A 20,325-nucleotide genomic window follows, 5' to 3' on the forward strand; every position below is an offset into this window, starting at 1 on the left:
TAAAAACAAAATTGTTTGGTTTAAGCCAATGGTTTACATCACTCAACCCTGCTTCAAAATAAATATGAAAGTGGAGTAACTACAGAATGTACACTTAAATTACCCAGTTAATAGTAACAAAAGGCAAGTTTCTTAAAATAATCAATGAACAGTAATGCGAGTGTTGATTGATGCCAGAAATAAAACCTATAGTAAAAGGTAAAAATTGAATTAAAACAGAGGTTTTTAATGTTCACTGTTATCTTCAATTATTGGTGTATGAATAAGAGGTAGCAACCCACTCATGAATTCACTAATGAAGACTATTCCAGTAGATAAAGAAACTGCAGTGTTTTAATAAAGTTATTTCATTACTGCATTTGATTTCCATACCATATATTTCTTAAACCTACAATAAGAAATGGTGGATCTTACCTCTTCTTATTGCCAACACCCTTTGCTTCCAGGATGAATATTTTGAGTGAGTTCTCTGTTCTCCGTATACTGTCAAAGTTAGGATTGACAGCTTTGCGGAGGGAGTCTACCCATCTGTCTCTTTCATCTGCAGTTCTGCAGCTGAAGTAACGGATGCCTGTTGGGGAGGTCACCTGGAGGGGTACACAGTGTTGTTAATACAGTCCAGAATATCTTAGAAACTCATATGAACTGTACTATGGTAATGAATTGTACAAATAAACTGCATCCACCAAGCATAAGAGCAACAAATACACGATGCTATACTGTACATGTTTGTGACCTTAATTCCTTAACCCTTTACACCCTCCTTATGTAACTTTAAATGAAAAAGGTAGATTAAATTACACTATCTTAACAGTACTGCATACATATTTATTAAATATACAGGTACTAAGAAATGCTGGGAAAAAGTCGCCACAATACTTTAATTATTGACAATGCTAACGAGACTAACTGGACAACCACGACTCACCTGGAAGCAATGCTCCTGGCCCAGAATACTGGCATGCAGTGGTTTGATGGTCACCTCGCCTGCGGGAGCAAAAAATCAGCTTATGGGCGGCAGTACTGTATATACAGGGTATTCTTCATTCACTTAATATTAAATGTGCTATAAATTACAGTGAAAAAAAAATTAATATTTTGATTTTGATTAAAGATGAGCCGATACCGATACCCATGCTAAAGCTGACGCCGATAATTTCTAGTAAGCTATCTATCTAATTCCCAACATTTAGAGGATTCACCCGTACTGGACAGGGGCCGGATACTCAAAACACCTCATAAGTTACGTTTTTCAGCATGATACAGTACCATATATTGTGGAAGCCTTACACTACCATAAATTTAGCAAACTCAAAATTTAATTATGGTTCCGTAAGCCTTCCGTAAGTTCTCGTAACTCTAGTGTTTACCCTGTAAATTAAGTTCTCTTGTCGGACGGTAGATGTCAGTGCAGATGCTAGTTGGCCAATCAACGCTCAGTTAACAAAATCATCAACCAATCACAAGAGAAGGAGAAATCAGCTCAGAGCGACGCACGTAATATTATTTTGTAAACATGGAAGGACTACCAGCCAAGAAGAGACGACCTAATTTTAGTGAGATGGGGGATATATTTCTGGGTTCGAGAGATGATGTAATGGGCAATTGCAGGAACTACCGAGAAAATTTTTCCATTACCATAAACATTCTGGGGATGAGGGATATTTTCTTGATTTGTGATAACTGTCTCGTTAACGGGAAAACACTCATTCATTCACGGTAGTGCTCTTCACCAATTGTTCTGGCTAACAGAGATCTCACAGTATTTGGTGTTTTACCCCACTAGAATTTAGGTAAATAATCCCTTGCATAATGTTGGCCTGTGACAAGACACATAAGCTATACTAAGATAGCCTTATTCTGGGCAAATTCAAATAAATTGGTTATTGATAGCATAGCCTTGCCTAACCTAAATGACAAATCACTTCTCTTAAATTACTCATTTAGCCTAGACCCTGGTGTTTTCCTTTCAATGTTGGGAACATTTGGTCTGAATTGTCTTCAAGTTCATACAAAAAACAACAATTTAAAACCTGAAAATATATCGGATTAGCCGTAAATTTTCTTAAATTAATACTCTACCTATGATAATGTTCAAGGAAAGTCTGGAACTAGGCCTAAGGTAGCTGCTAGACTAAGTGTCTCACTGACGGCCTGACGCTCACCTAAAAACCATGTACACCTTCTCTAACCTAACATACCATAACATAACATAACCAAACCTATCTATCTAACCTATACCCTATTAGTATAATTTCTTATTTAAATAATCCCCATGTTCTAACTAAATTAAGTAGGCCCCATGTTTAAACATTTATTTGCCTAAGATTGAAAAAGCAGTTATATAGGCACCTATTAATCAAGTTAATTGCAATCCCTAATTTACATCCAATATCATTTAATTTTGGCTAGCCTATGGAAATTTATAGCCTTTCATGTTATCATAAGCCATATACATAAGAAAATAGGCTAAGGCTATTGGTTGAATATTAGAAAAACAAGGCGAAGTCTTGGCAGGAATGTTCACTTGACCTCATATTTGGCTTTCATTACTGAGGGATATTTACGGCTATACAACATTAATAAGTTCTATCTGCAAGTTTACTCAGTCATATAACATATTTTTACCCTAAGTGTGAACAATACAAACCTTCTATTTTGGTAAGAAATACTTTATAATGTGTAAGACGACAAAAGATGCGTCTCTTCCTGCAGGTCTATCTACTAACCTAGATGTGAATCATTGCTTAGTGCCAGTCTCAATTTTCCTTTGTTAATTTAACTTATTAATTTAGACTCTTGTTCATTACTTATATACTGTACTTGCCTAGTTATTAAAACTCGTCCTTAGCTAAAGTATTTGTTGACGACTGTCCGCACGTGTGGGCTGTACAGTTGCCAACTCGTGATTAATGTATTATGTACAGTACAGTAGTGTTTATGTTGTGGTCTAGAAGTTAGAACTTTAATATTGTGACTATTGTCGAATCTTGACCCTCTAGTCTTTAAAGTTTATTACGACTTCCTTGTTATTATCATTATTCAGTATTGTATATTTAAAAATTTAATTATCCCAATTTTAAAGACGCTAAGTTGTTTCTCAAATTCTTGTATCAATATTCTAGTTCTAAACTGAAGAAAGGAAATTATTAAAACCATTATGTGAATTTTACTCACACTAAAAGTATTGATGTTATTAATATAGCCATGTCGGTCTGTACAGTTACTACAACAGATACATTATAATTTTTAATTTAATTATTTTTTTTATTATTCAAATTTTAAATTATCGTATTTTTAGATATTTGGTAAAAGTATCGGCTGGTATAGGCCCATTTTCACCTTCAAAATGAGCCGATACAAATATCAAAAAGGTTATTTTAACTTTGGCTGGAGAATGACTGAAGATTAAACAGATCTGTATTTACTTACCAGCAGCCAGGTCGAGTGTGTTCATCATGTTGTGACTAGATAAGAGGGATTCGTGTGACCGTGAGGACCTGAGGCGCGCTGTAGAGCCCAAGCTGAGGGGGTCAGGCTCCAGCAGGCCACCCACGCCTCCGCGACCACCTCGCTTGGTCCGCTCTAACTTGGTCACTGACTTGGTCCTCTTCAGCGGGTTACTCTTAAATGACCTCTTGCTGAAGAAGTTCTGTAACCAAGAAATATCTCCCTTAGTTCATATTGTATATATACTTCACTAACTAAAACACCAGACTTTCTACATAACACAACACATACGGCCGCGATGTCTTAAGGCCAGTAATACAGTCCACATGTATTCAGTAAGATGAGTTAATGTGATATGTAAGCAAGCGAGTGTGTCCCCGGCGGCCATTACCAGACGGTTGCCGCGGGACAGGATGTTGAGGTTAAGCCGCATGCGGTACGCAAGGTGGCATTCAACCACGTCGCCGCCACACTACTGGAATCACTTGCATAACTTATACCTGCCACCATAACAGAAACGGAGGCTGCTCAGCCCTTACACTGAGGACTTACACTAGTGTAACCTCCGAGTACCACATAACTGAACAAACCTGAGGCAACTGAAACTTAACACACACTAGCTATCTACTGTACACGTAAGTGCTTGAGCGACAAAGTTGTAACAAAGACGCGGATGTGGTCAGGAAACATTGTTGTATAGCCCCGAGCGTCATAATCGGAGGCTCAATAGGACACCCACCGGAAGGTCATTAAACAGAGACCCATCAGTTCACCATAGCTCGTGCCCTCCATTACCCCGCAGACGCGACAGTAGCAGATGGTTGTGAAGGTTATACCAGGGCGGGTTATGGAGCGCTTCCCTCGCCCGGGGCACCTCTGCTACCCTCCAACCTTGGTCCACTGAGCCACCCCCACCTACGTACACTACACACCATCAAATCTCTTCTTTTACGCCTAGAAACCAATCCAGTTCATCAGCTCCATTTCTAAGTCTTGACTAACCTTGTCACCATTATAGCTGACCTTTTCTTTACAAAACTTAATTTCCCGATGCGTTCTAAAACAAGTTAAACAGCACGTTACGGCATGGTGTTTCTTGCAAGAAGCTGTTATTACAAGCGCGCGTGCGTCACTCGGAAGGAAGTGTCGTGGCTAACAACCGCATCCGCAGGGGTCCAGGGCACACCTCAGTCCTGTTCAGGTGGTATTTTCCCCTGGACTGGCCCACCGCATTTATAAATACTTCTTACTCCCACTCGCCCCTCGTCAACAAAGATATCTGATAAAACGGTCAACGAACCTAAATATTGTATACACGAGACTACAACGAACAAGAACACCGAATTATTGCTTTACTCAGTATAAATTGGCTGCATCTATCTTAAACCCGGGCCACACTAAATAAAATTTCTCAATCACTCCAAGGGCCGCACCAACACATGGTCAGGGCCGCTGCCATACAGTATATACACCGTAACTGATAAAACCTACGTACTGACTGACATACAAACGGTATTCCTGTACTACTACGGAATAAATGTAACGCAATAACGTATTAAAAGAACCTTTGAAATTGGTTCTAGGAAGGTTTGATAAAGCGACCAAACTCCCACACAAAATTACAAGACTAATATTATTCAAACACGGACAGACGCACCTACACTAGGACATAACCCGCACAAGATGATTTCCCATTGGACTAAATCCTACCGCTGAAATAATAAAAGTTCAACCAATTCCACTAACAAAAGACTTTTAATGTTCGTGATGATACACTAGGCTACGTGATTAAATACTGTACTGGGATACAAAACAAATGGAAACATTACGTATGAGTCACACTTTTTACATTGACATTGCAGCTCGAACACTATTACCTTACTAATTATTTTTGTCTTTGAGTAAAATATCACCATTGATATTCCCAATTAGAAACATGAAAAGCACAGAACAATACCTAGTTACCACGACTAAATATACCGCAATATCTGGCACTTGGAAGGTTTAGTACAACGCATGTACTAAAAACAAAACACAATTCAAGAATTCAGAAAAAAATAACTGAATTGAGAGATGCGTACTAAGACTGGTGTCAAACTCAAAACTTTCGAGGGCCAATTCTTATTTTAGTTACCCTCTTCAGGGCCAACAAGTGCTATATCACATATTTGCAGGATTAAAGTTTACAGCTTCACACATTGCCTTACCTGGCTTACCAGGAATAGCTCATTTGGGTTTGTCTGATCTTAAGTATGTAAAATTCATTTTATTAAATAAATAAGGTTATATCTTTTTCATAATTTCACGGGATGATAAATTTTACCGTCACCCCGCGGGCCACACCTGACCATCCCAAGGGCCACATTTGGCCCGAGGGCCATGAGTTTGACACCCCTGTCTTACACCTTACAAAATTTTTGACCAAAATATACTTTTTTCTCAGAATTGAAATTTAAGGGGTTTAACTAATTAAGTACTTTCAGAATAACACACAAACCCTAAATCACACCTTGGAAACCCATAGTTGATGAGTAATTAGCATTGAAAAATGTCTAATATATTTCAAGGGTCATTTTGGCCACTAATTACTCTCCAATCGAATCGTGGACCACATATTCATAATCAGCAAGCTCAGGAGTACCCATACTGTGATTTTCAGCTAAATCTAATTTTTGACCTAAAACCACCAAAAATATAAGTCTTACAGTAACTAAGAGGTCCAAGAAATGGCACAACAAAGGTTCCTTCGGCGCGCACAGCCGCACACACACACACACACACACTACCCAGTCCCGGCGTAGTGGCAAGGCTGGACAAAAACCGACTTGACTGGCAGGTCCTGTGTTGACGTAACAAAGGCTTCCTCTGACGACTCAAATCCAGACAATAACCCCAATTTCCTACGAGTCTTTCAAACCCGTTGTGGACTATTTCAATGGAGATCGGAAGTAGAGAGATCTCAGTCAACCATATCCCTTCCGACAGTGACAAAGAACGCGGACAGTTCTCAAGACCACACACACACACACACACCAAAATCAGAGTATGAACAGATCCCGCAGGAATCTTCCGCCTAAAAAGAGCAGCCAGCCGATCTCAGGAGCTCACTCTACAACTAAGCTTCCTGTACGTCTCCCTGATCACCTAGACTGTTACTATTTGCAGGCCAACATAACATTCGCAAGAGCAATATTACTAGGTGCGTGGGAGATATTACTGAGATACAGGTGTGCTGGAAAGACGTTATATAAGCAAGGTAGAAGAACACAGGTATCCTAGTGTAAGAGTCCTACAACAAAGATATCCAGATGTGAGGAAGTGGTAGGATGCGGTGAGATAGAAGGCGGCTTTTCTTACTAACGTATCCGGTCTTCTCCCTCCACCTAACGTAACCCCTTGTTTACCGGTGGTTAGGTCTTCTAAACGCGTAATACAAAGGGGGTGGCTGGGTCTGGGAAATGCGTGTATGAGTGTGTGTTAATATTAGCAGTTTTGTCAGTGTGTGTGGGTGTGTGTGTGTGTGTGTGTGGGTGTGTTATCTTACCCGTGAGAACATGTCAAGAGGTCAGAAATTTCATACCTCCCAAATAAAAAAAATGTAAACCAAGGAACTATTACCAACAGGTCCCACACACAATGACTCCACTTTACAACACAGCCTTGACACCTTGACCAGCAGTGGGTGACGCGGCGTATCAACCCAAAACGGTCTTACTGCTGCAACCGTTAGCCTACAAACCGCTTCCACCAGCACTACCCAGCCGGCCACACCACAAACATAAACACACACACACCACGCCAGCCTCCATCACGACTGGTAATCCCACTCAGATTAAACCTTAAACCCTCCCGCATCGTTTGGAAGTAAATGAGGTTACGTGAGGCATGTCGGGTGGTGGTGGTAATAAGCGCAGGATGACCGGGGCTAAGGAGGAACACTGAATCACTGATGATCATGTAGAAGCCAGAGAGCGCGGGAGCGGATTATTATTATTATTTTTTTTTTGAGGGAGAGGAAAAAATACCAGCTTCCCATCACCAATAACAAATACGCTTTTGTTCTACGATGCAAACGAGTTTATCGGGTTAGGGCTTAAAAATCACTTGTCCGGTACGTTGTCAGATTTTTTATTAGGACAATGCCCTCTCCCTTTTCCCATCCCCCCAGCGCCCTCTCTTCCGTTCCAGGTACCGTGGAATGGAAAACTTTAATGCATCTTGTACTTAAACGTTATTCCACCCCTCCCCCTTCCTCTACACACACCCACACACACACACTACATCCTTGACCACCGAAGGGTCAACCAGGTCAACCAAGCCAGGTCAACCCATACCAACTCCCTCCCCTGAACCCTCCTCCCCACCGGAATATCAACAAGTTCTCGCCAGAAGTTACAATTTCATTTAGGAAACGAATGGAACCAGTGTTAACAGAGGTGAACAGTGGTGAACAGTGGGTAAGTCAGTGAGAACAACTCAACAGTAACAGTCGTATCCAACTTAAAACCTTCACAGTGAGGTCCCAGGTACCCAGTGATAACGGCCCGTGAGACCCAACAACAACCAGCGATGTGTTAATCCGTCTACGATAGGAAGGACTGGGACCACACCTCACTCATATAACACCATCTGTGAGGGAATTACTACACCACGTCAGGTCCTTCATAACACCATCTGTGAGGGAGCTACTACACCACGTGAGGTCCCTCCTAACACTATCTGGGAGGGAGTTACTACACTACATGTTTGCTGTTCAACACCTACATTAATCTGTATGTTCACTGTATGTTCCTTTACCTTTCTCTAATGAAGGCTTTTGTTAAACCACCAATGTATATTATAAGTCATTTATGTCCAATGTATATTTTCAGTATTTATTTAATAAACATTAATTATTATTATTATTATTATTATTATCAGTTAACATAATTCACACTTCTTTTTTGACATATCTCTAGAATTCAACCCGCGACAGTGAGATGATTTTATAAAGGAATTTCAAAGACCCTAAAGATTACATTAGTATTTATCTCAGCTTTTATGAACACAAAAACAACAACACTCAACTATGATATTCACAATAACATACCACACTGTCCACTGCTAAACTGATACACTGTACAGCTTATTGGTCCGTTCCTGCTATAATCAAAGCTTGTCATTCAAGATAGGATTTTGTCTATTTGAGGAAGCTTACTTATGCACGTGAGGTTGCGGGTTACTTAGCGGCACGGACCAATGTGCGTTTTGCTTACACAATTAACACAAAGGACGTTTATTTTTGTTAGATAATTAAAGTGACGGTGTGTGGGATATATTTTGTTGTGATAAATTATTTCTTGAATGATTTAATAACAGAGATTTTAACCTTCAGTAATACCGTTAATATATTTCCAACAGAAAGAAAAGTGCAACCAACCAAATCACTGAACTAGGTATATGAAAATTAGTTCGTACAAGAGTTTCACAACACGTTACCGAATTCCCGTAGCTGTAGACAAAGTCATTTTCGCCCCAGTGGAGGTGTTCCTCACTCCGGCTGAATATCTCCATTCCTCATAAAATCACCGTAACTCACTTCACTTATATATTAAATCGTAAGTCTGTTGTTGATTCGCTATGTCACTTTGGGTTACAGCTGTACAGACTTGGTGGTGAATGTTGCTTGATAATGTAACTTGGTGAGAAGCGAGACGGTGGTTACAGCTGCAGGGTCCAGACAGCAGCAGTAGGGGCGGCCGGAGTCTTGCCAGAGCCGTGTTGCACTTGGCTGTATAAACACTATTACAGCGGGTGCGGGGCAAGGCTTGACCAACTTGTAGTGGCCGTCACCCCTGTACTGTGGGTTAACCCTAACGCGCATGGCCGGATGGGCCGGATATGGTGTGTAGTTCTCATTACTATCTGGTGTTCTGAATTCCACGACTACCACACCACCTCCGTATGTAAACTGTCCTCTCCTCCACCCATCTAGCACAATCACATATACTACTTGTATTAGTTTTACAGCAGCAACAGGACCCTCGTTATGGGGTCATCGTTGTGTGTGTGGTCATAATTGTAGGGAGGAGTGACGGGGGAGCCAGGGTGAGCACCTTGGGGAACGGAAATACTTTACAGCGTAGTTAAAGACCTGACTCCACCAGACGCCCTCGTTGGTAACCGTTACATGAGCTCCTTCACCAAATTCAATACAAAACTGTTGACATAATAATCACTTTGATGCCTGACTAGGTAGACCCCGTCATGGGTCTACACTTACCGGGGCAGCCGAGAGGCGCCGTGTGACCGACCAACACTGAAGGGGAACAACGCAGTGTGGTGTGTCCCAGGCTTACCCCACTCTCACGAGACTCTGGTGATATCATGGGTCACACACACACACACACACACACACACACACACACGACGCCGAGTGTAAGTATACTACTACACACACACACACACACACACACACACACACACACACACACACACACAAGACGCCGAGTGTAAGTATACTAACACTACACACACAACAGGTTTGGGTTGATTAGTCTATCAAAATTAATTAACCACCAAGATGAAATAAATAATTTGACAAGTTATTTTCAAGGAACTCTTTGAAGACGAATTTCAGATTAAGTTCACTTCACTCTGATCCTCCGGCTCACTATACTTTCTGTATACAACTGGTAGTTTATACAGTACAGAAGAATTTGTTGAATATGTTAAAGGTCTGCAACAGATGAGGCGGGTAGGGGCGGGATGGAGTCAGAAGAGGCGGGTTGGGAGCCACTCGCGGCCCGTGCACAGTACTGGGCCACATCCGGCTGTCGGTTACCGGAAAGCAAATGAAAGTACGGAAGCTAAAGAGGAAAGTAACCTTTACCAACACGACCGGAAAGGTCATTCTAACTTAAAGTGGATATGGCTAGTGGCTGTACACCGCAGTCAGGTTGTAAGCTGCGTACATATTGATGGTCACGAGCCCCACACACACCTGGCTACAAGACCTCACTAAAATTAGAAAAACACAAAGCTTTATGATGGCGTAGCTTACCCTGTAACACATATTGACTAATGTGAGAAGCGCCAGGTACACTCAGGTAAGACTGTGTACGGCGGTAACGAGGGAGGAGTCACTACCATTCAGAAGGTGATCAGAAGCGATACTACACCCCCAAGCACAACCTACCCACCCTCGTCACCTATCTCCTTGATCCTCACACCAGTAAAAAACCCGATAAGATATTTCCCAGGCTGAGGAGCGACGGTATAACCAGCACCTAATCTAATCTAACCAGCACTTAACATTCAAGACCCTCACACCTTATAGCCAACCATCACCACCTCTCCTCTCCTCTTCCTCTCCTCTTCCTCTCCTCTTCCTCTCCTCTCCCCTCCTTTCCTTTCAGATTCTCTCCACCTCTTATCTCTGGGTCTGACTCACTCAGATGTCAGTACTCTTATCTACTGGTGATAACATTTACGATGTACAATGTGCCAACTTTTCCAGTAATGGGATAAAATTCTTCCTTTTTTTTCAGACAGGGCAACGGCGGATTAATCACACACACACACACACACACACACACCCACCTAAGTAAACAATAAACAAAGTGTGTGAAGTTTATCTTTACGTGACAAAACCGCTTCTTCCTTCCTCGCCGCCCAATTGTCCTGTACCAGCTTATCTGCACTACCACTAACTCGCTTACGAAACAGGCTACTGGTGTAAGACCCGGTACCTGTGGGGTGTGGCGACGGCGGCACAGACGTAGTGAGTGAAAGTGACAGGTAAAAAAAGAGAGATTGACAGGTAAAAACAGACACTGACAGGTAAGAGATATTGTCAGGTAAAAAAAGAGACATTGCCAGGTAAAAATAACCGTAGGAAGATGGTGGCAATTTACAATGAAGGCAAAATTTTGCTATTACCAACACACACACACACATAACTTACCACTAGTCTGTTGGGCGTGGAATCCGCCGGGCGCGCTCCCAGTATAGGCGTGGCTGGAGCAGACCCACGCCTGTCCGAACCACACGCCTTCTCATATGACGTATCTGAAGAAGAAAAACAAACATACATATTAGCAACATTCCTCACAACCAATAATATAACTCGTATATAACATTAAACATTTACAACATTATTCAATAAACACTACAGCACATTATTCGTTATGTTTATGAGTTTTATGCCATTTACCTATCAAAATAAAGTACAGGTAATCTTAATAATTAACATTAATCACAGGTAAACAACATATATTGATTTAAGTAAAATCTTACCTTTATATGACGTCAAATCCGCTATTGACTATTATAAAATTATATATAAGTAGTGTTATATCTTTCTTCCATTATACCAACACAAACTTCTAGCTTACCTGCACAAACACCTACAAACAGTAATTACCTCCTATCTTACCTGGATAAATAAATACGAACACGTAACACACACACACCTAGCTTACCTGTATAAACAAATTAATTAATACCTATCTTACCTGTACAAACACACAACACACCTGACCTCTCGTAAACAACAAAACACACATACCTATTAACTTCACAAATCACCATAACAAACATAATTCACCATCACTATGACTCATTACAGAAACCCCTCACCTGTCCCGTTACATATTAATCATCCGGGCGGTGCAACAGGTAAGGCGGTATCCCCTCCCCTCCCCTCCCCCCTCCAGGTAGCTGCAACCAAAAGTAGGTGTAGCCACTCTTCCCAATTATCGAGGTGACAAACATATTCTAGCATCGACCTTATATAACGGTGTGTTCAGTATAGTGGGCGAGTGACTTCAAGGTGTGCCATCGGTGAATGTGGGTCGTTTGGTTAGGTTAGGTCAGTCCAAGCACAAGAAAGTGACCGGAAATGCTAAGTCACTTTCCTAAGACAACAACAAATAGATGTAGCCAGGAATCCCCCACCAAGATTGACGTCACACAGCAAGAAAAGTCTCCCAGCTGCGTTGAGTCGTGTGTGTGTGTGTGTGTGTGTGTGTGTGTGTGTGTGTGTGTGTGTGTGTGTGTGTAACCTAGAACAATTAATTTAATACACGTAAATAAAAAAATATGTAACTAAAAACTCCTAGCGTTCATAAGTATCATTTCAAATATTTAACAACTCATTCTCTACAAAGTAACATCAACAAGACCCTTTGTTTTATAAGAGTAACCAAAGTAGGTGAGCCTTGTGTACCTTTCTCTGTCGACCAATAGAAACGTAAACTTCTTCCTCAGGTGAACTTAATTAATCTTTATATTATTATTATTATTTTATTTTATTTCCGAAGATGGGGGGGGGGTGGGGGGAGAGGGATGAGTGGGTATAGAACTCGTTTCCTGTCCTATGGGTAGGTGGTTCGCATCCAGTTGAGGGAGTATGCTGGTACCTTACCTAATCTAATCTAGCCTAGCCTAGCCAATAAGCTCATGAAATTTATAAATACTACGTTGTATTTTTTTTGTTGCCTGAGTGAAAATAATATCAGTATAAATGTTCATCCCCTTGAGAATAGCTGGTTGTTAGTCTGTCTGTGTCGAGGAGGGCGGGTGGGCGTCTACAGCACTATTGACCGACCACTCACACCTCCACATGCACCTTGCCGCTTTGCAAACAACCAGTAGAGCAATTACCTGGCCACAATTAACTCACTCTAACGTGGAAACTTAATTAAACTTACAACCCAAAATATTTACCAAGGTTTAAATTTATCGCTTTGAAACACGAGCTAAACTTCTACATACAGTATATAAAATTCACGTCAATATTTATCTTCAGGGTCCCTCGATGTTATTGACTGCAGCTGGGAAATAACTTGAGCATATTTACAAGCAACCTAACTCGGCAATACAGTCGCGGGATATTGAGAAATATTCCCCGTCGCTGAAATGATATATGAAGTCAATAAATCTGACCCGAGGACTTAGCCAGGCGCACGGGGCTGTCACAGAGGAAGCGGTGTTCTCAAGGTCGCAGGAGCTAGCTGGTGGCTTGGCTGGCTGGCTTGGCTGGCTGGCTGGCTTGCTTACCCCGTGTGTATCGCCCCCCCTGCACCCGTGTATACACCACCACAGACGTCTCTACCTGGCCCACCCCGCGTGTGTCGTCCCCCTGCATCAACCTAGCTGGCTGTGTGATGAGGCAGGGAGGGAGGACGAGCAAAAGACTCCTGACAACACAAACACACACTCCCCTACCATCTATCCCCCTCCAGTGTACAGATTCCCCCCCTCCTCCTGCTGTCAGCCACATCACTAGTGCTTATAAACACACGGGGGGAGGGGGAGGGCCGGGGAGAAGGCGCCGAGAAACGTCAGGGGGTCCCCGTGGCTTGGTTAGGTCCAGCATAATGTGACACCTACCGGCTACCTGGAGCTGGTGGTGCTATTTAAGGACAGTGACACCAGGGGAGAGGAAGAGAGATGAGGGAAGAAGACGTAGAAAAAAATAAAGATAACGAGGAAATAAGGATAAGTGAGGTAATCCTGGGGTTAAAGATATGAGAGGTAGATGTAGTGAAGGGGGGAGAGGGTGGTTGAGGTGTAGGACGGTAAGGGGTCACACAGAGAGTCCTTTGTATCATACTATTGCAGGCTGGAGCTGGTCCTAAGTCGCGACACACACACACACACACACACACACACACACACACACACACACACACACACACACACACACACACACACACACACACACATACATCAATATTTAAAGAGATGAAATAATCCACAACTCTTATGTGTATTTACAGTTAAGTGGTCTATTCCTCGTAAAACCCACCAATGTTAGAGAGTGGGTGATGAAGCAGTTGAGGTCTGTACCTTACCCGAGGACCAGTTAACCATCCACACACACACACACACACCTACCTAACCCCCCCGCCAAACACACCGTCATCCCTCACTCAACTCCACACCAACTCCCACGAAAGAATACCCCCGCCATGTCAAAAAGCCCGTCCACTTCCTACAAACTCTTCAATCTGTCGGAATAAAGTCACCAAAACACACACACACACACACACACACACACACACAGTAAGAGCGTAAACATTAACCTGATTGGATTCTGATCTTGAGGGAAGACATTGTCGCGCCTCTTGACGTCTCACTTGGTACACTGAGGCGGCGGCTCCTCCTCCTCCTTTACCTTCCCAGTGCTCAGGTTAAAGTCTAGTGAACCGACCCCTAAATCAGGAACCGGGAACCTAAAGAAGGAAATTGGGAGCCTAAACCAAGAACCGGGACCTTAAACCATGAACCAGGACCCCTAAACCTAGAACCGGGACCCCTAAACAATGAACCAGGACCCCTAAACCAGGAACCAGGACCCGTAAACCAGGAACCGGGACCCCTAAACCAGGACCCTAAAATCAGGAACCGGGACCCTTAAATCAGGAACCGGGACCCCTAAACCATGAACCAGGACCCATAAACCAAGAACCGGGACCCTTAAATCAGGAACCCATCTCCAGGTTCAGAATCAACAGACAAATATTTATAAGAGAATCAAAACCCATAAAGGGGCTCAGAAAACAAATGAAAATCGTAACTCTACTCATCAAAGACGATCCAATCCCCTAACCGAGTGATTTAAGACTAAGAATACGACACACAGACCAATACTTATTTACTAGTTACTTAGTAGACCGCTTTAAAGGTTTACATTAGTTACCCCTTTTAAAATAATATATGTATCAGTTTTCTTTTATAACGTGGCTCTGTGAATTCCTCCTCCTCCTTCATTCGTTCTTCTCTCCCTCACCCTCTTCCTATTTATTTCGTCGCTTTATCTTCCTATTTCTCCCCCTTCTTTCTCTCTCCCTATCCCTCCTCCTTATCTCCCCCTTCCTTCCCTCTATTCTCATTCTTCTCTCTCTACCCCCCCTTCCTCTTCTTCGTTTCCCTCTAACCTAACCTGACCTTTAATCAGGTCAAATAGGGTAGGGTGCCTAATTTTCATGTCATCCAATTATATTTAAAATGACTCAGGTAAATTACATTGGAGTTTAATTATGATCTCTCTCTCTCTCTCTCTCTCTCTCTACAAGAATACTATTTTATCAAAGACTCAGAAAGCCAATCTACCTTAAACTCATAGAAATTAATCATCTGACTATAAACGACTCATATCCCGAATACTAACTGACTCTAAATGACTCACGAAGGCTAGGAAGAACACCTGGTTATGTGAGTCACTCCCTACAAAAAAAATATTAACTGGTCTTTGGAACGATTTCTCCTCACTTAAACTGGAGGCTATATAGGGAGGGGGTGGGGGGAGGGGGTGGTGGTGGTTAGTGTTAGTGGTTGGTGATCATAAGTGGTAAATGATGGTTGCCAGTTAAGGGGTGATGGTGGTAGATGGTGGTAGTGGTGGTTATGGATAGTAGTAGTAGTGGTTGTTGTGGTAGATGGTGGTGGTGGTGGTGGCTAGGTTACTTACACAATGGTACTCACTAATTAATTTATATACCTTCTCTCGGTACCTTTCAACGTTCTCCTTCCCCCTAGGTAGGTCCTCCCCCGGGGTAGGTCCTAAAAGTCCCCATGGGTGAGTTTTGAGAGAGAATAACCCCAGGGATTCGCCGAGGGGAGGGAGGAGGAGGGGTGGTAGAGTGAGTGAGTGAGTGAGTGAGTGTGTGTGTAATAAATATGGCCCAGTGGGTTAAGACGCCAGAATTTGACACCTCGTAAGTAACAAATTGAGAATCCCATCCACGGACCATAATACTATCTTATATTTCTTCACTCGTTGGATCAATGGATCATCCAACTTGAACCTCCCTGGGAATATCTACTGAAACGCCCCCCCGAAATCCTCTTCCCCGTCGCCCGTTTGTCAATAGCGAGTCTCAGGGCACAGCAGCGTTCAGAATGATGTGTCGTAACAGCAAAACACCAGATGCATTATACCACTGTAAGAAGACTGTGTGAACTACCATGTGTTGCCACCATCCCTAATACCTGCTCTCTCCTCTCCTCGTCTTGCCTCTTCTCTCCTCACCTTGCCTCTTCTCTCCTCACCTTGCCTCTTCTCTCCCTCGGAAAAGGTAGTGCGTTTCAATGCGTGTGAATAAGTGTATTACGGGCGGTACACACACGTACACACACACACACACACACACACACACACACACACACACAGAGGTAAGTAAGTGAGCTATAGTCGTATTTTGTGAGGCTTAGCGTGCCTCATGACAGGACACACACAACAGATGAAAATCCCAGATTACGACATCACGACCCTCAGGAACGACCACTGGAGGAAAAACAGTGAGGGGGAGAGACAGAAAGGGGTGACAGGGTGAGAGAGGAGGGGTGAGAGTGAGAGAGGAGGGGTGAGAGAGAGAATAAGGACTGGGGGACACAAGGACATCCTGGGAGGCCCGACACCATGAAGCACCACCACCACCTCAATAGGACTGTGAGGGGTGGGAGGAGAGGTGAGGGGTAGGGGAAAGAGGGGGGGAGGAGGAGGAAGGGGGCAGAAATGGAGGTGGATAAGGAATGTGGCTCCCTGAATGGCGGCCCTGACAGGAGTTCCACAGGAGAATGAGACTTGGGATAAATGGGATAAATGTAATCGATCTCGGGATCATCGGAACGGTGTTGGGGGGGAAGACCTGGCGATCATCAAGGTGTTCACCCTGATGGGGAAGGGGGATGACACCTGGGAACTGTTCTTCCTCATCCCACACACACACACACCTTGTCTACTCCTGCCATGCAAATTATGTCTCTTGGGTGGGGGAGAGGGAGGGGGGGGGCCCATAATGCCTCTCTCAGGGCCATTCTTGCAGGAGTTTCAATGCCTCATTAACAACCACCTTAAAGAAAGTTTAATATCAGGGTTCAGGCCAAGGGCAGGTGGGGTGGGGTGGGGTGGGTTGGGTTGGGTTGGTGGGCTGGGTGACAGGTGAGTGAGTAGGGAGGGCAGACCTAAAGAAACTGGCTTAAAGCTGAGGGGGTGACTTAAGGAAGGAAGGAAGGAAGGAAGGAGGGGGGAGGCACCTTGCAACTCTCTGTTTACACGCCATTTATCTCGCCTTTATAAGCCTTCAGCCCTTACCACTTTAGACCTCAGCCCTCAACAGCCCTAAAACACTTAACTTCAAGCCCTTATCCCCTTAAGACTCAATCTCTTAACCTAACCTAACCACCAGCACACTTCAAATTCCTAATCCTTTCCTCCTATCCCACCACCACCTAACCCATTTCCACCACTCCACCACCACCAAACCCATTCCCTCCACTCCACCACCACCACCTAACCCATTTCTCCACTCCACCTTTCCTCCACTCCACCAGCTAACCCATTCCCTCCACTCCACCAGCACACTTCAAATTCCCATTCCTCCACTCCACCACCACCACCCAACCCATTTCCACCACCACCACCACCACCAAACCCATTCCCTCCACTCCACCACCACCACCACCTAACCCATTCCTCCACTCCACCACCACCACCACCAACCCATTCCCTCCACTCCACCACCACCACCTACCCATTCCCACTCCACCACCACCACCTAACCCATTCCCTCCACTCCTCCACCACCACCACCTAACCCATTCCCTCCACTCCACCACCACCAAACCCATTCCCTCCACTCCACCACCACCACCTAACCCATTCCCTCCACTCCACCACCTAACCCATTCCCTCCACTCCACCACCACCAACCCAATCAGGGGAAGCTTCTGGATACCATTCGAATGTTACAGTTAAAGGTAGAGTAATGACCCCGGTATCTGGAAGGTGTCTTGTTGAAAGGTCACATTAGTGAGACCAAACAAGTTACACGTTCACGTCCTGTATACAGTCCAAAAGGGTAGTAGACTGTAATTATCATGTCGGTCATGATTTCAACCTGACCTGACCTGACCTGACCTGACCTGACCTATCCTAAAGCAACGTAACCTACCGTACCCCAAACCTAACTTAACCCAACATAACCTAACCATATGAATCAAAAGGTCAATTAAAACAGGTCAATACGTCTCCAATTCCTCTTCAAAAGACGTAATTTTCTCATGAAGTCTTACGAGCATATTAGCATTAAATTAAGTCTAATATTACCTACCACAATACTAGCAGTCTTTTCTTGGTTAGGTTAGGTTAGGTTAGGTCAGGTTAGGTTAGGTTAGGTTTTCTTCTTGGTCCAGGGTCGAAATTTCCATATCTCATGTCATTCGCTTTAAAATTCATCTCATCGACGTAGTTAATTACTCAGAATCACCCGTAACATAGAAACTAGTGCCAGTGAGAGAAATCAATGTCGCCTGGCGTAACACTTCACTTCGCCAGAGTACAACCACGTGAACGTTCGCCCGTACTGGCCTTCCGCGTTCGGGCACTGGCATAAGGTCATTAGCGGGGTGGGTGGGTGGGTGGGTGGGTGTGTCTGGGGTGTCACAGAGTCATTAGGACCCACCCCAAAGTTAATGATGTAGTTCCCTCATTACGTTATCTGAGGGGAGGGAGGCAGAGGGATGGAGGGAGAGGGAAGGAAGGGAGAGGGAAGGAAGGGAGAGGGAAGGAGAGGTCTGCCCATCAGCTTGCTTATGCGTTTCTTCCCCTACCACCCTGTATACCTACCTACCTACCTACCTTCCTTCCTTCCTTCTACCTCCGTTTCCTTTACTTCCTCCCTGCCTTCTCTCACTTCCTCCTGGGCACTCAGAGAGATATTCCCTCCCTCCTTCCCTCCCTTCAACACCCTCATCAGTACCTACCAGGTTTTGCTCCCCCACACACACACCTTCCCTCCATAACCTACGTGATCTTACCTGTCGGGTCTCAGGTGGGCAGGGGCATGAGTGCCTCTCACATACCCTGATTAAAATCCTCAAGGTGTGTTGGGTCTTGTACCAAGCGGCGGTCATTACATGTACAAATATCAACACAGTTTAAGTTTTAATTTCAATTTTTTGTTTTGTTTATTGGATGAATGATTTCCAGTATGCAAATGAACCTTGTATATATTTGTACTTATAAAGGTTATTTGTTTTGTTTACTAACATATTAAGAGCCATGAATGTACAAAGCATAATACGTCACCATATTCCCTGTCCAGGCCCTGACTACTGCCAAATGCATTACCTGTAAAGAGAGAGAGAACACGTTAATCACTTGTCTTTTATCACGGACACGATAGTTTAAGTCACCTGGGAGGTCACCTTAGACACGCGGTCACCTGGTAGGCCACCTAGACACGCGGTCACCTGGTAGGCCACCTTAGACACGCGGTCACCTGGTAGGCCACCTAGACACGCGGCCACCTAGACACGCGGTCACCTAGGGGTCACCTTAGACGCGCAGTCACCTGGTAGGCCACCTAGACACGCGGTCACCTGGTAGGCCACCTAGACACGCGGTCACCTGGTAGGCCACCTAGACACGCGGTCACCTGGTAGGCCACCTAGACACGCGGTCACCTGGTAGGCCACCTAGACACGCGGTCACCTAGGGGTCACCTTAGACACGCGGTCACCTGGTAGGCCACCTAGACACGCGGTCACCTAGGGGTCACCTTAGACGCGCAGTCACCTGGGGTCACCTTACACTCACAGGACAAGGAGACGGCCCCCTCGCTATCACTCGCAAGATTAAAACACTCCAACATGGAAGTAGGTAGAACAAGAGGTGTTGTAGTGATGGGTGGTGGGTGGGTACTGTGTGAGAGTGTGGGGAGTGCGAGAGGGGCGGTACAACAGGTGGGCGGTGCTGTGGTGTGTGTATGTGTGTGCGTGAACACGAACGGGCACAGCGCCGCTACCAACCAACAGACCACACCTCCCCGGACGCCCACACTCTCTTTCTAACTAACTTAAATCAATGTATTCCAGGACTCATCA

The 20,325-nt window shown here is 44.1% G+C and overlaps 1 protein-coding gene across 7 annotated transcripts in view; it reads right to left on the reverse strand.

Moving 5' to 3' along the window:
• Positions 1 to 20,325, reverse strand: part of LOC121870034 (ras GTPase-activating protein nGAP-like) — a 93,139-nt gene that overhangs the window by 10,715 nt on the left and 62,099 nt on the right. For 6 of the 7 annotated variants that reach the window (XM_042371775.1, XM_042371779.1, XM_042371776.1 and 3 more), the window contains 4 exons: positions 11,396 to 11,499; positions 3,433 to 3,652; positions 929 to 987; positions 415 to 587 (listed from right to left, as the gene is read on the reverse strand). In XM_042371775.1, the coding sequence (XP_042227709.1) occupies positions 415 to 587; positions 929 to 987; positions 3,433 to 3,652; positions 11,396 to 11,499 (556 nt within the window). Of the gene's footprint in view, positions 1 to 414; positions 588 to 928; positions 988 to 3,432; positions 3,653 to 8,928; positions 9,245 to 11,395; positions 11,500 to 20,325 lie in introns of those variants that run through there. The other variant, XM_042371780.1, reaches the window with a different exon arrangement.

This window comes from Homarus americanus, unplaced genomic scaffold (genome assembly GCF_018991925.1).
Source record: "Homarus americanus isolate GMGI-L3 unplaced genomic scaffold, GMGI_Hamer_2.0 scaffold14467, whole genome shotgun sequence".
Taxonomy (NCBI): Eukaryota; Metazoa; Arthropoda; class Malacostraca; order Decapoda; family Nephropidae; genus Homarus; species Homarus americanus.